General features: G+C 36.8%; 1 protein-coding gene across 4 annotated transcripts in view; it reads left to right on the plus strand.

Annotated features, from left to right (window-relative positions):
* Positions 1–16036, plus strand: part of LOC121321812 (adenosine kinase-like) — a 125381-nt gene that overhangs the window by 17954 nt on the left and 91391 nt on the right. For all 4 annotated transcript variants that reach the window (XM_041261028.1, XM_041261029.1, XM_041261030.1 and 1 more), the window contains one exon: positions 8588–8666. In XM_041261028.1, the coding sequence (XP_041116962.1) occupies positions 8588–8666 (79 nt within the window). The remainder of the gene's footprint in view (positions 1–8587; positions 8667–16036) is intronic.

Here is a 16036-nt window from a genome sequence, read left to right on the forward strand (position 1 = left end):
TGCTTTTAAACTTGCACAATATGTGCCAGCCGTAATAGGAGTTCAGTGCATGTATGAAGTCATTCCTGTATTTAACAGGAGCAACTCTGCTAGTGGCATAAGGGTTTTGTGGGTTCTTGAATGTAATGCCAAACTTTTGTGGAAAACATTTAGCTAATTAGATAGTTGGTATAGATGTATTCAGGTATAGCAAGACTAATATACTTCTACCTTCATTAGAAAAAAAAAGGTAGTGAATATCCCTGTATTATGATCTGTAGTGTTAATTGTCAAGGTTTGTTTCTAGAAGTTTTAAACAGGTTCTATGATGTGTTGGACTGAAAAGTAACGTCTGAAAAGTACACATTCTTGCCAGTAAACTCGTTCGTCCATAAAACAGGTGTGTTATTGACTTTCTTTTAAATTAATTTAAAAAAAAAAAGAAATATAAAAGCTTCAACCTTGAGGGAACATCAGAGTATAAGCCTTGAAAACAAAATAATGAATGGTACTGTCTGGAGTTGGGGACAAGTTTCAGTGTGAAATGAGGTATTGATTTTAAACAGATAAACTGTGTGCTGTGTGAAGGACTAAACAATGTAATTAGACAACAGTAACAGCAACAACATCTTACTGTACTACCGTCTTGAGCAGACCACAATCTGCAATGCTCCTTTAGAGCATGGTAACACAGAGGTGTTTTTTTTTTTTTCTCTTTTTATTCAGTTCAATCTCAAGCAAGGACACATTGCTAAGCGATATTAACAACTACATAGTGATAGCATACATTTTAGATTATCATGTGCATTTATGCTGTCCCTATCTGTTGGGTCAGAAATTTTCCTTTTACATCCTACTTAAGGAGAGCATATAGTACATAGGCCTATTCCCACAGACATGCTGACATTCCTGACCTGTATGTAGTTCAGTCCTTGGCAGAAATGTGTCAAATTGTATGGTGGTCCACTGAGAACAGATGTTTTGTAATTATATGACCACCATGTGACTTTCGTAAAAGTGAATGAACTATTTTCAGTCTCGGAGAGTGGGCCCCCTGACTGTCTGTGCCGAAAGGTGGAGCAATAGTTTCCTTGAAAGAAGAAAAATATTGAGAAATGTACATATCATTGGCAACATGAAATCGGAAACATTAGTCATTTTATGTATTTCCTGTGAACCTTGCATCTGTCACGGGCCACTATGTATTCAGCAGAAGGTAGAGAATGTTCACAACAGGAACTGAAAGAGAAATAATGACCCACCTTTTTCCTTGAAATTGATTAAAATAAATTTAACAACATTAGCCACATTCATTTTCCCACCTGTCTGCTGAAAAATATCAACAGACCTTCCAACCTAATAACACTGTATTTCCTCGGTTTCCCAGATTGTACCTGTCCTAGGCCTCCCGCAGAATTAGAAAGCTGAAGCACATTAGGATCAGACCTAGAGAAGAAAAGGAAATACTAATGGAAACATTAGTCAGTCTGCTGGCTGCATGGGTTATTTTTAGCTGCTGGCATTTAAAGTTGGAACACTTGGTTCTGCCTGCCTGTTAATGAGTCATCCGGAGAGATGGGCCTCTTCCAGCTCTCAGGAACTGATTGCTGCATAAACTGATTGAGGCAGGGGGCAAAGAGGGCAACAGAAAGGGTTGTGGTTTTAATTTTAACACTTCCGGAGTGCTGGGTGGCTCAGGGGTTGGGGGTGCATCCTGGCAGCATGGATATAGTATAGACTAAAATGTATTAAAAAAATACAACAATGAAGAAAAAGGCCTTGGTCAGAAGTTTTAACACCTGGTAATTGTGTCTTAAACCAATAATCCTGCACAAAATACTTTCAACAGAACCTGAAGGGACTTGTCACAAAGGATTCAATGTTATGTGTTTTTTTATTTTTGTTTATTTTCTTTTTTTTTCTTTTAATACTGTATGGATGGTTGATATTTCAGTTTTACATCAAAATATAAAAATGACTCTTCAGGGACCAGATGATGGAGTAATTAATAGACGAAATGTACTTAGTTATCCTCTCTGAAGTGGCATTATATTGTCATTTGATCAACTTCCAATGCTAGACATGTACAATTTAATTATTATAAACATATATGTTAAAATGACAATGTCTTTACATCTTGGGTCTGCTGTTATGTAACAAATACAATATATGTTTATTGTATGTAATTATGTAACGCAGTTGTGGACAGAATCTTAGGATTGAAGGAAATAGAAGATGAACTGAATGACCTGCTTAATTAAATCTGCCAGTATGAGAGACATTTAATAAACCAGCTCCCTATGAATCCTAACAGGAAATGGAAGCTTCAGTTAGTCTGACCAGCACCCTTGCTGAGCGACTGGATCTGAAAGAATGCTTCCTTCAGAATAAAAGGAGGCCCTCTTCTCAGCAGACTGCCATTTAATTCAAGTCTCTAGCTTGAGACAGAGGTTCAGGGCAGGGGCGGATGACACACGTATCAGCAAGACGATCAGAAGGTGTCACATGACTTTATCGTTGAGTGTGCTTTACTGTGTCGTCTCAGTCATTGTGACATATCTAAGAAAGATTTCTAATGCTTAGTTTTGTAGCTGAAGCTAATTCCATTTATAGAGTTGAAGTGTTTCCTCTTTCTGTGTTGGACTGTTCTTCTGTATAGGTTCTATGTTATACTACTTAGAGTAAGCAGCGGGGTTCAGAAAAAGATGTGGTATACTCCACCTAATAGCCTTGTACGTCCCCACATGTTGCTACAACTGTTTAAATAATGTGCCTGTAATTTTTCTTTTCATTATTACCATCCTGACAACGTTTTATAATTACAACTTTAAAGTCTGTTTCAAAATGGCTGCTCTAGCGACTGGGGTTTGAGATATCGTCTAAATCGCTGCAGGAAGCAGTGATGCAAAAAATAAATGCTCTGGCTTTTCTGTTCCGTACCACGTCATGGATTGTTAGTTTGCTGTGTTACCTGTTTGACAGTGTGGGCAATAATCCTTACACTATCCGTGCATTAGAAAAGAGCTTTGAAACATACTTTAGTTATAGGTGCAAAAAGTTGTTGGGATGTTAACAATGAAAATAAATATTACAGGTATGTTATTTCAACAGTCGTAGCAACACCTGGGGACCTGTAACGCTATATTTTTCGGAACCCTGTTACTTATTCTTTAATGACTTATGTTTTTTAACCATTGATTTTGTTCAGGCAACTTCTTGCAATCTACAGAGATATGTACTATTGTTCCCTGGCGTTAGAGGGAGCTATTTGTTTTGTCACTGAATTTTTTTAAGTGATGGTTTTTGCTTTAAAGGGTTATCTGGAAGTGCCCATAATACAGCACAGCCAGGACCAATACTTTTGTTACAGGTTTTCTCATACTAAATTGTCTTGAATATTGTATCAAGGTGTTCAATGCTGTTTTTAAACAAAGAAAGTTAGGCTCCTGTATCCCCAGAGAATAATTAAATGAATTGCTTAAGACTAGGAGGCACTCCTTTTAAAATCATGTCCCCTAAAAAAAAAAAAAAAAGCTGATGTTTTAATTTGGGATTTTAAATGACTGTTACTTTTTTCCATCTTGATTCAGTACAGCTAACTGCAAACATATGTGAGAAATGTTCTTTTGGCTTTTATCAAACTGACATTTAAGTGCATTTTTTCAACCCCAGTAACATTTGTGGCAAACGATTTCAAAGAAAAGAATCTTGCAGATTCTTGACTATGAAATTTAATTTTCCTTCGTAAGTTAACATTTAATGTTCATAAGTGTAATCTGGTCTTCATAAATAAAACTTTGCATTCATAAAGCATTTGTGTTTGCAAGCACTGGGTCTGCACAATAATATTACTCCAGGGTCAGTATACCTTAGTATAAGTTTTTCATGTATATATGAAATAATCGGATGTCCTGCTCCGAAGAATGTTTGCTACCTTTTTGTTTCTTTGCATACAGGTGTAATAATTAAGTGATAGTGTCTGTTGATGAGGGCTCTACTGTGTGGTAGTGGACTGATGTGAGTTACTGAAGGTGAAGGCTCTAACCAAAGTCTGGCTCAACCACCACACTGTAGAACCTTCATCGAGAGGGCACTATCGCTTTTACAAAACCACTCTTCTCATTATGTTGCTTTAAAATCTAGATTTACCTTCAACTTGTAAATCTTAGAGTACCCTTCTGCTGAGAAGTTTGCAGAAAATAATCCATAAAGGTATTAAATAAATAACGTTTTACTTCTCAGAGTTGCTGAACAGTGCCAGATACACGGTTGGAGCAATGTTATTGAACTGTCCATGTCTAGGTTTGTTGTTGTTTGAAAGACAATGAGCAGGGGCTGTGGTTTGGCAGTGGAACAGGACCAGTTGCGTTTGTACTATTGATAGGTTGGTTTCGGTGAATAATAAAATTTAATTTGGACCAACTGTGTCCTTGTTTTAGTATTTGCTGTCCAGTAGATGTGATCTGAGCTTTTAATACAGCAAGTCAAGATGGGAAAGCCCGCACTTGCGCATTTTGATTTTAAATTTGATTCACATAGCAGTGGGCATCTACCGTCTGATAGAAGCCCACTACAGCTAGAAGCTGATGGTATGAATTATTTTCAAATGTATGTTATAAACGTCACAATTAGTCTCCGCGAATTGAGTTACAAGTAGAGAGGTCATTATCCTATGTGAGATGACTGCAAAACCCTAGAATTTTGGAACCGTTAATACTTTCAGCTTAACACTGTAGTCTCTGCAGTGGCATAGCCATGGCCCACCCAGTTTGCGCACAGGCCCACCTAAATCTGAGTTTATGTGAATGCCAAGTTTATAAAAATAAAAAACAATAATAAACGTCATTTGTGTGCCCTGAAGGCGGGTGTTTAAGTTTAGGTCAAATAGGCTATTTTTTTTAAATGTGCAGGCTTTAGCCAATCAAATCAATGTAGTAATTGTGGTGCAATATTTGGGTTGGATCTTCCTCTCACACAACGAATCATGTGCAAGTCACATTTGATTGACAGCTTGCAAGGCAGTTGGCGTGGATCTGTTCAAAAGTCACAGGCGTTTATTTTAATGTGCATTTTTAAAGTAAGTTAGTAGCAGTGCAGCGGTCAACATGGCAAAATAATTATGCACACAATTTTAAGTTTTTTTTAGTAGAAAGGCTGGAGTGAAAAGGATTAAGACAGCTGGCCAAATGCTGACAAATAGTTTAAAATTGTTTGAAGAGATATTTGCACTTTTCTGGAGTGTCATGACTATGTAACTGCATGCCCCGACGCTTGCCTTTATCCTGTGTAAGGTGGAGCGGTGATGGGAGGATACTTACTAGGCAATGGTAAGTAACTGACTGAGTTTCATTGTATTTAGTAATTTCTTCAAATGTAAACTGTGTTCTCGCTGGTTTGGTGACGCTGCCTGTTTGACTTTTTAAAGTACATTCACTACGATTATATGCAAGTACATTTATTTCTGTCTGCTTAAAACATTTTAAATGGTTTACATGGGAGATATAGTGTTTGGGAGTGTTCTGTCTATAGACAGTTTTCTGTCTTAAATATTTTGGGAACTAAAAAATGTGTGTGTTTTGAGTGTGTATTGTAGACAGGCATTGGCAAAAAAATAAGTTGCTTTCAGCTTCTTGCAATTTACCAGGAAAAAATAGGCATTTTATTTTCCTTACAGTATTTCATACTGTGAATTCATATTTTTGTCAGTGCCGTGCATTTGGTTACTATGGCAACAAGGTCAAACAAACACCGACTTCATGATTGGTGTTCAAGTCATACTACTGTACAATGACCTAGTGAGTCAGTGATATGTATGATGTTACAGTTTATTAATAATTTGAAGGTGTCTGTGGTTTTAAAACTTCATAATTATTTCTACATAGTAAAGCAATACAAAAACTTGTGTTTTGCCTTTTTAAGGTTTGCCGTTAGCTTTTCTCCCGTGTGTAAGATTTATGGAAATTGCTTCATTAGCGTGTCAACATAATTAAGTTTTACACTTGAACTTGAAAAATGATGCTGAATGTGTCACTCAGGGCTGTTTTAAAAAATTCAGTTTTTGTCTGCTTGTTACGTTTTTTGCAGCTAACGCAATATCTTTGTTTAGCTGCACCTGAGAAAATGCAGTAAAAACGAAAGTAGCCATATTTAGCTGGAAACAAGGTATTCTCAGCACAGCTAAGATTTATTTGTGGTTTGAAGGCAGCAGGAGCTTAGCCTGATTTTTAATTTTTGCTGTTAGACGCCCTTATGCAGGGCGAGTTACAGAGGTAACAAGTTATTACAATATAGCTAAGTGATTACAATACAGCTAAGAAAAAAAGCTATACAGCTTTTTGTTTTGGGATTTTTTAAGTTTCTGTTTGCGCTTTTTTTGTCAAATGAAATGGTTTTTGCAGTTATTGTGCACAGTGTGTTTTTTTTCTGTAGGTTGTATGCATATGTGCTTTGTATTTCTACTGTATATGTGCAAGTACCGTTATAAACTGCAAAAAATGTTCGCCTTGCTTAACTCGACACCATACATTTTCAGTCTTGGCTTCTTTGCTCTGCTCAAACCCCAGGGAGATATTTGATGTATTCAGAGTTTTAATTGATTTAAATCATGTTTGTAATGTAAACTTTTTCTAGTGACGTCAGACCTTAGGTACTTGCCCGTCTACCCAAAATTGGGGCCCTCCCAAATTTCCATTCCTAGTTACGCCACCGAGTCTCTGGCATTGCTACATTAACAACACTGAACAAAAATTAAAATGGCAGCTTTGTTGATTTCCTGACACAGGCAAACCAACCATCAAGCAATGCTGGCTTGCTGAAATTATCAAAACCTATTTTGATTTAACAACTAAATAAAATTGATAACCAACATGGAAATATGTTAACTTCACCGCAGATAATATTTTTACTACAGTAATTTAATAAATAAATTAAATAGAAGAAAATATGACTATTTAAAGAAACTAAAAACTGAACGGCCTCTGCAGCAGATCTACTGTCATGTCTAAATTTATCACTTGAAAATGAATTCCAGGCAAAGAATTTCAGAAATAGTCTATATTGTTTTCACCTATAAAATTTGGTAATTTTATTGTTTTCAGTTAAGGTATTCTGACCAGTGTAGCGTAACCTGTTTATACCCCTGAAAGTGTTGTGTGTGTTTGTGTGTGTGTGTGTGTGTGTTTTGTTTTTTGTTTTTGTTTTGTTTTTTCCCCCAGTAAAAGTTTGTTTGTATGGCTCAGTAGATGGAACAGTTGCTTCAGTGATTGTATGGCTTGTTTGGAACTATAGGCCTGCAACACAATATGACTGTCAAAAAAATAAAAAAAAATAAAAAAAAACATTACTGTTTTAGTGTGTGAAAACTCAAGCCCACACAGTGTTGTTGGGTTTGTGGTTAGCAATTTTGCTGCACAGCTAAGGAAGTAGAAATACAGTTCCCATGCTCAAACCAAACATGCTCACAATCTACCCAACCACCAAACAAAGGCGCTATAAGCCATAGTTCTAATAACCATTATGCTCATACCTTCTGGTGATATGGCATGATTGACCCATGGGCCTTTTCCTGTAGCACTTAAACATACATATACAATCAACAAGGCATCAGTTGACTTGAGTTTCAGTTTTATAATACGACGAACCCGACAAGTAATCTCTTTGACTCTTGATTATTAGGCCTTGGAGGTCAACTGATATTTTCTGTGTAACTTAAAACTAATGTTTACCATGCACTAGTATACTGTAAATGTTGTATTATGCTTGTGCATTATGATATTCAGTTATAATTTTAATACATTCAATTGCAAAAATGAAGGTCCTTGAAGTCACTTAAGATGGTGAAATGTAAACCTGTGATATACTCCACGTAATCCTTTTTACAGTTCTGGGCGAGTGATTACTGAATTTAAATTACTTGTTGGGTAGTAGTTTGGAAGCTATAATCACTGAAGCTGGAATAATTATTCTAGGGAGATCAAAATCATGGCTTTGTCCACCCACAGCTAGAAGTGGGTACCTGGCTATAAATATCTGTACAGCTAATGGAAAACAATGTGCCATGTATACATACACCAGCTTTAATATTGTATTTTCCCAGGGAGTATTATTACAGCAATACGTTGTCTGTTTGTTGCTCATAGTTGTAGGTTTCTTCATCCAAATTGGAAAACAGGAAATTATGCTGGATTTTGTGCACTGTGGAACCAACATTTATATTAATGAAATAGCATATTCATATATCAGAGTTGCTTTTAGTATGTACGTGACATTTGCCTTATCAGTTCCTCGTTCATGAATGGTATGTGGCAGGAATCAAAAGCCATCTGTGGTTAAAACCATTGCTTGCAGCATTCTTGGTTTCCGCATACAAACACTGAAAACTGTAATGAGAGTTACAATTAAGCACCAGTCCTTTTCAAGCACTTTTACCTCTAGATTAAAAGCATGTGTTTTCATCCGTGCATTTATTTATATGCATCACCTCAGTTTCTGCCTTTTTAAAAGAGCGAATGAGTGGTTTCCTGTTTACAAACAAGTTATAAGTTTTTAATCGTGATGTTTCCTCTTTGTGTTGCAGCATTTGACACTTTTTTTTATGTGCCTTTTGCAGGTTTGAGGAAATTGTAAAGAAGTTCAAAGTGGAATACCATGCCGGTGGCTCCACCCAGAATTCTGTTAAAATTGCCCAGGTTTGTATTTGTTTTAAAACATTAAGATAAGAATGTTGCATTCTGTTGCCTCACTTGCTGAGGCAAAAATGCACACTGACTCCAGACAATGGCCTAAATTAACCTGAGAGGCACCCTGTTTATCTCTGCTACAGTGAGTTTCTGTAATGTTATTTGGCCTGTAATGGGATCCTTCCATTATGCAAATGGTCCTAGGCTCCAATTAAATTAATTTTGTAGTTCTGCAAAGGAATTTGGAGAAATTAAATATTGCATCACATTCCATGATATGTATTGCACATTTATTTTGTCCAGCTAAAAAGTTAAATAAAATTGATCTCATTGGCTTATTTAAAAAAAATTAAACAATAAAAAAAACAAATAAAAAATGTCCAAAACAATCTAAACCTATGTATTGTTTACATTCTGAAAACCTAATGTTATACCAAGGTATATAAAAGAACAACTGGAAATATTTGTGTGTATCTGTGACTGCAGGAGGAGATGCTCTAAGGCTTAGGTTGGCTCACGGTGGAGGTTTGCATTCAACAGGTTGTAAACAGACCAGTCAAAGCAATGCAGAGATATTCACACAGCTCTTATCCAAAGCTCTCTTTAATTATGAAGCATAGCAAAATTTACATAAATTCAGTGTACTCATAAAATGTTTTTAGTATGAATGGAAATGTCGATTCCATAAATCTAAGAAAAACAAATGCTTTCGTTACTGTTTAATGCTTAACATGATCTTCTAAATGTCATTGTCATACTGCATGTCTTGCCGTTTTGTTTTGTAACATATTTGCAGAGACATGAACGAGTAGAAGTACAGTAATGACTAATAATGTTGCAGACATGCTGTAGGCATTTGTAATGCTGCAATGTCAACACTATTTTGCAATCTGGGTACCTAGTCTTGATTTGTGTGCCCTTGTTGTTTCCTCTCTTATGTATATTGGCTAAGATGAGGTCATGGGAATTCAGAATTAGTTTGTTTAGCTGAAAATATGAGCAGGTGAAACTGAAACCATTATACAGTAGCTGCTGGCCTGCCATGTTTTGCTGTGAACTAAAAGTTATAAGGGGTGTTGTCAAGTTAAGCAGTTTCCTTGAGGCTGCAGCAGTAGTCAAACCACTGAAAATTCCTATTATTTTCATTCTTATTATAATAATATTAATATTAATCTTTTGCACTACCTCATATAGTGTTCCCATATGTAACATATTTTGTTATTAAAGCATGGACCAGCTTTAAAAATGTATTCCATGCAGTCAAAAAGTATACATTTATGCATTTACTCAACATGACTGCAATATTGTGAAATGTATAACTTTTTGGTTTCCAGGTGGTAGAAACCTAAAGCTAAGTATAAACATATTGTCTCCATCCTATTCTGTAAGGATTCACTGTTATGTGCATGAACAATCAACCCTTCTACTCCAGCAATTTTACAAAGCTGCTGCCACAAAGCCTCATCTCGGTCAATTTGAGGAACTGAGTTCATACTTGCTGGATACACTGCGAGCTAAATGTGGTGTTCATGACATTAATCTCTGACGTAATACGGCTTTCATCTTGAGGTCATGTTACTTTTGGGTTCTGCTAAATAGACAGTCTTCACATTTAGTACACTACAGTATTCTACCTCAATTTAGTGGAGGCTTAGGTCAAACTGCATGTATCTAGAGAACTACTTGAATAAATCATTAGCTGAGGATTGATGGAGGCAGTTTTGTCTGTCCTGTTTTCTCAGTTAGATTCCATTACAGGTTTTGTCCAGTAAAAATAACTATTTCACTGAGACATTGTTGTAACCAGTGGCTCTAGCAAGGCTAGGTCACACAGTTTCTCACATATTAATTTTGCCTCATGTTAAGGTGCTTTTCCCCTGGAGATACTGTGTTTTTGTCTACATAAAGAAAAATAAATCTAGTGTAATTAATAGTGGACCTTTTACATTTTACAGAATATATTAAATTATAGACTTGTTTAAATATAAGTTATTGTCCAGAGTGAAGAAATCACCAGAAATGTTTGCTGCTGAATTTTAAAGACTGCATAATTTCTGGGAGCCACTATTTTCAGCTGTTGATCCAGTATATATGGTGAGTAAGGGTCAGGGTGATCATTGCTGATGGCTCTAATAATATATATTATAGCAATGGGGATGAATACATGTTCTAGCTTAAAGTAAAAAAATAGAATTCTTAGACTTTTTTTATACTTATTTTTAACGGAATATTTAAGAATACAGTAGGCTCTATTTACTGCAGAAAGTTAATATAAATAAGGTTATAATGCATTTATCAAGTCAAATGTGCATACATGGCATTAGCTGTCCATCTGGTGCAGCAGTGCACTTTCAGCTTGAGTGAAGTTGTGCTTCCATATACTTTTATGAAGGGATTTTCTTTCAATAAAAGTAACAATTCAGGATTTTTTTTTTTTTTAATGAAAGCAGCATACGAGACATCAGGTGGTACCCTGAGGTAGAATTGTACCCCGGCGCCGCTCCTTCATTTTACATCATGAGAATAATCCTCGTGGCTCCCACATAACCGGCAAAGAGCAGAAAAAAATGTTAGCTGAAGATACACAGCCTTGTCACTTGCATCAATGCTATAATGTTCACTGTCAGTAATGCATAATTTTTATGTATAGTTAAACATTGGGCAACTTGCTGCTTAACAAAAGCTACAGTAATGCAAAGCTTATTGTGTTATTCATATCTGTACTAAATGTAATATAGTCAGTGCATTTTAATTTAGTGTGAACTGTATTTTGATCAGCAGAGACAAATGACTGCAGTGGGATATACTTACTTATTCTGAAATTGGTTTTGTTTACAGTTTTCAAAACGTTTTAGGTGCATGAAGATTGTTATTTTTTTGTACTCCTAGATGTGTACTAATCATGTGTAAACTGTAGACATAAATCCAATAACATATGTCTTTGTGTTTTCCAAGATGTTTTTGTGCCCTATGCCAAAATTGAATAATTTGATGAAGATGGCAGATTTGCACCGGGCGCTCCAGGGTACCATGTTCAGTATCTGTGCAGGATAGCACTGTCACCCCAGATGGTACTGGCAGGAAAGAGACTAAGTCAACAAGCTGCAGTATAAATGTGTATGCACACTTTTAATTGACAAACAAACACTGGAACAAATAAACTGGGCATGTGGGCCAAAATAAAAGATTCAAACAAAACAAGCAAACATAATATAGACTGGGCATTCACCTTCACTGTAATTACAAACACAGGTCCAAACTCCCTGTTCTCACACAAATGTTTTCTCCTCCTTTTATACAGGTGGTCATTCTCCAGTTAGCACTCAATTACCTAATTGGAGAATGGCCACACCTGTGATTGTCGGCAGGAACATAATTAATGCCATCCTTGCCAGCCTTGCATTCCCACACACAGTATTTACACAAGCAGGTCTTTTGGCCTGCCACAGTCTCATATGACATAGGCAGTATCTTGAATGTTTAATTGTCTACTTCACTAAATTTCTTAAGTTGCACAGTACTTCAGAATTAAGTATCAGGTGTTTTTAGATGATGTATCTGTTAAGTATTAACATAATCTACTACTGACTGTCCTTCAAACCTTTTCCAAGGTTCAGTATCGTAACGTGGAGGAGCACAAAAGATAAAGGCCCACCTGCTAAAAGCAGCTTACTTTGTACATCACAGTAAAACAACAAATAGACAGGCTCACATAGTCACTACATCAAAGGCTGGAATGGAACTAGCAAAGCCATTCAGTGCACAATTTATATCCCTTACAGTCCTCAAAATCTTCTACCCAGACACATGGAACAAAACACACAAGGTCCTATTTTGAAGCACGTGAAATGGTAGATTTGCTTGCAGCAGCACTTAAGCTGTGGCTGTTCTGTAGGCATACCTTCTCCTAGTCTGTCACATAAAGATCTTTGTTAACCCTTAGCGAACCATTTATTCAGCATTTGTCAGGCGCGTCAGGTCCAATTTATTTTTACACGCGCTGTTTAAAATACTTTTTTTCAGAGTAAAACAGGTTTAAAAGGCACAGAATCGCAAAAGGACATTCAGTACAGTAACTCCAGCCAAGCCCCACCTCTTGTTCGCTGTATTTTTCACATACCTCTTTATAGACTTTCATAGGGATAAATCCTCTCCTGATCACTCATTTTATCACTAAATTCCTCAATAATGCAATCCAGCTCATTATTATATTACTATAATGTCTGAAAAAGCTCTGCAAATGTCCGTGATATTCTGTGAGCGCTGGATGCAGAAGCAGCTATCTCTCTTGTTTATATCCGTGTTTTCTCTTTGGTGCATGGGGCTATCGGATGCGCCCTTTTTTTTTTTCGTTTTCAGCTCCTATCAATCTCACTCGGCCATTCAAAGGTTTTCTACTTTTTCCAGAGAAAAAAACGACTAGAGACCTGGACTGGAAAGGGAAAATTGTAATGTTGGACCTGGCCCGACGTAGGACCGCAAAGGGTTAATTAAGCATCCCAGTGAGGGAGAGTTGGGGATCGTGACATTGACATCTGACACAATGTGGGTGCCATATTAAGTATAGAAATGTTACATTCTCATGCAATGGCTCATCTGCACCTACAGTATACAAACCTGTGTACCCCCGAAGAAAAAAAGATTCTGCTTTTGGTCCGGGTGTTAATTAGCTTTGTTTTGTTTTTCTTGTAGCTTACATAATAAAACTGAGTACAGTATTATATCTTGCATCCAGATGGGGAAAACGCAATTGTTAAATACATGTGCATTTTATATCCAGATGGGTATAACACCCCCCCTCCATTTGTTGGCCATTGCTTCCTGTGTAAAGTCTATTAGCAAAGGGTAAAGGGGCCCAACCTTACATTTGTGATCTAACTCATTTATTGGAAACACATGTCCCTTCTTTTGGCTGAACGGCTGGGACTCCTTTCTTTACAAAATCACCTCAGTGTTTTATATATAATGTACAAAAGACTTCCCCAGCTAATATTTTGTATGGAAACATGATGACAGTCTAGGTTGGATGTCTAGTGGAATAAACCAACCAACCCCCATGAGCCCAACTGTTCCATGACTTCATATATAACTATGCAGGCTTTTTTTGTTTTATAACAAAAAATAAGAAAAGTTTATTGTAACTTTTTTTAACTAAGAGTACTGGAAGCACATTTGTTAAAATACTGATAGTTAATTCTGTTTCTTTTTCGAGTATAGCACACAATTGTAGATCTGTATATACTAGAAAAAATAACAATTAAGATCTTGAATGATATTGGCTACTTTTATTGCGTGTTGGGAATGATTTAAGTTGGAGAGGAGCAGGTTGACTTTTGCAAGGAGCTCGTTTTATTTCTATAAAGGTACTTTGGAAGGTCCAAGGCTAAAAGGCTTAGGAAAATATTTTCTTGCACTCCCAGAGCTAATATATAATTGTTTTTTTCTTTGTGATCCTGATTTACTACAAATCAAGAGACTAAAGTCAGATTTTGGGCTGTTAGGCTAAGATGCATTGGGAAGCCCTCATTTGCACCAAAGCTGTAGCTTTAGTGAGATAATCCCTGCAAGCTGAAAACGAGGGTTATATACAAGCAAAAAGTACATGTTGAAGCCTTTCGAGCTCAAGGGTGTGCGCTGAACATGAGTGTAGCTGAATGGAGACTAGCATGTTAATTGAGGATTAAAAGCAGCACACCTGCTGGGTCTTTGATTTCTTTGGATTGAGAGATTGAAGGGCAGCTACTCTATATTATTAAAGCAATGTTTGTTTGTTTGTTTGTTTTTTTTCTTGGTGAAGGTAATTAGACATTTAAAGCAAGTGCTAAATTCAAAAGGCAGATTCCAATTCACTGCTTGCTTGGAGTATATCATAAGCAAAACAATTAAGGGATAGAGTATCAGAGACAATTTATGGTGACATTTACCTATTTGGGGGGGGGGGGGGGGGGGTGTTGAAGTAAGCAAAATGGAGAGTGTGTGTGTGTGAATATACTTTCTGTAATTGTATGTGCATATTGGTTACCTGTAATCCAGCTATTTTAATACATTTCTAAAAGTCAAATCAATACATTGATCAACTAACCTAGACTGTTGAATGGGTGTAATGCACTTGAGTCTATTTTGCATTGGGTTTCTTGGTCTGACAACAGAAGCTTGTTTTGAAATGCAGTTTCTGAACCAGTATGAAAATTAGATTTGAAAGAGACTGGTGAAATCACTGTTTGTATTCTCTATTTTCAGTAATGAAAATCAGTATAGCTGACGGCAGTTTTGGCAATAAAATATGCAAAAAGAGGAAAATAAAACATGAAAGGGTCTAAGTTTACCGTTCCGAGAATCATCAGAGACGTCTGGCTCCTCTTGGGCCTGTTCAGTATCTGTACTGAACAGGCGAAGATTTCTTCAAAGTGATCAAAGAGAATCATCTCCCAAAATGGTCACACCTGGAGCTATTGTGGAAATGTCAACTGCAATGCTATATATTTGTACATTTCAGAGTAAGGATGTGGCATAGATGCAACAAAAGCTTTAAATCCAGATCTTACTGCCATTTAAAACTGTGTGATCCAGTGAAGGTTACTTGCCACAGATTCTGATTAATGAATAACTGTAGGCTACTAAGACTAGGGTGCGAAGGATACAAATAGATACTTTCTTTGGTAATCTCTTGTGAACTTGCAAAAGAGGAGCTAATTCTGTTGCTGTTAAAACTTAAAACTTCAGTGAGCTGCCGCAGTAAATGCCACAGAAAAGTAAAACAGACTTTTAAGGTTCATTGGGTTAATTGAAAATTAATTTATTATACAGCAGCCATAGTGGCCTTGGCAGTGATGTGAAATTTCCGCAACACACCTCCTGATGCTGTACAGGCTATTCTGATGTTTTTATTGCTATGTCTGAAGCCCTTAGATCTAGTTAGAGTGAAGGGAAGTATAACCACTGATATACCAACCACATGACAGAAGTTATGCTTTGGCTAGATACATTTTCTTCATTCATATATTTCCAATGGAGTGCCTTAGGCCCATAGCCTGCTTTTCTCTTGGCACACACATGTTGCATTTGTGGTTGGGTTGTTATAGAGACCTGTGGAATAGTGGCCAGTTGCATAGCAGCAACCCATAAAGCAACCTTAAGTATTTTGGTTTGAAAGCTTTGCAGAAAATTACCAGTGAGGCTATTCATTAAAGATGTGTTGGTCTTGGGTCCAGCCAGCCTTAACATTTCCTTTAGACCAGTGGTTCTCAAATCAGTGGTTTGGACTGCACCCTTCCTACCTCTTGTCTGTCGTACTTGACACCCCGCACCTCCACATAAACTCTCTATGTTGCAGCTGTTGTGTTTGTTTTCTTTTGCACGAACCAGCCACCGATCCATCG

This window comes from Polyodon spathula, chromosome 10, assembly GCF_017654505.1.
Source record: "Polyodon spathula isolate WHYD16114869_AA chromosome 10, ASM1765450v1, whole genome shotgun sequence".
NCBI classification, from domain to species: Eukaryota; Metazoa; Chordata; class Actinopteri; order Acipenseriformes; family Polyodontidae; genus Polyodon; species Polyodon spathula.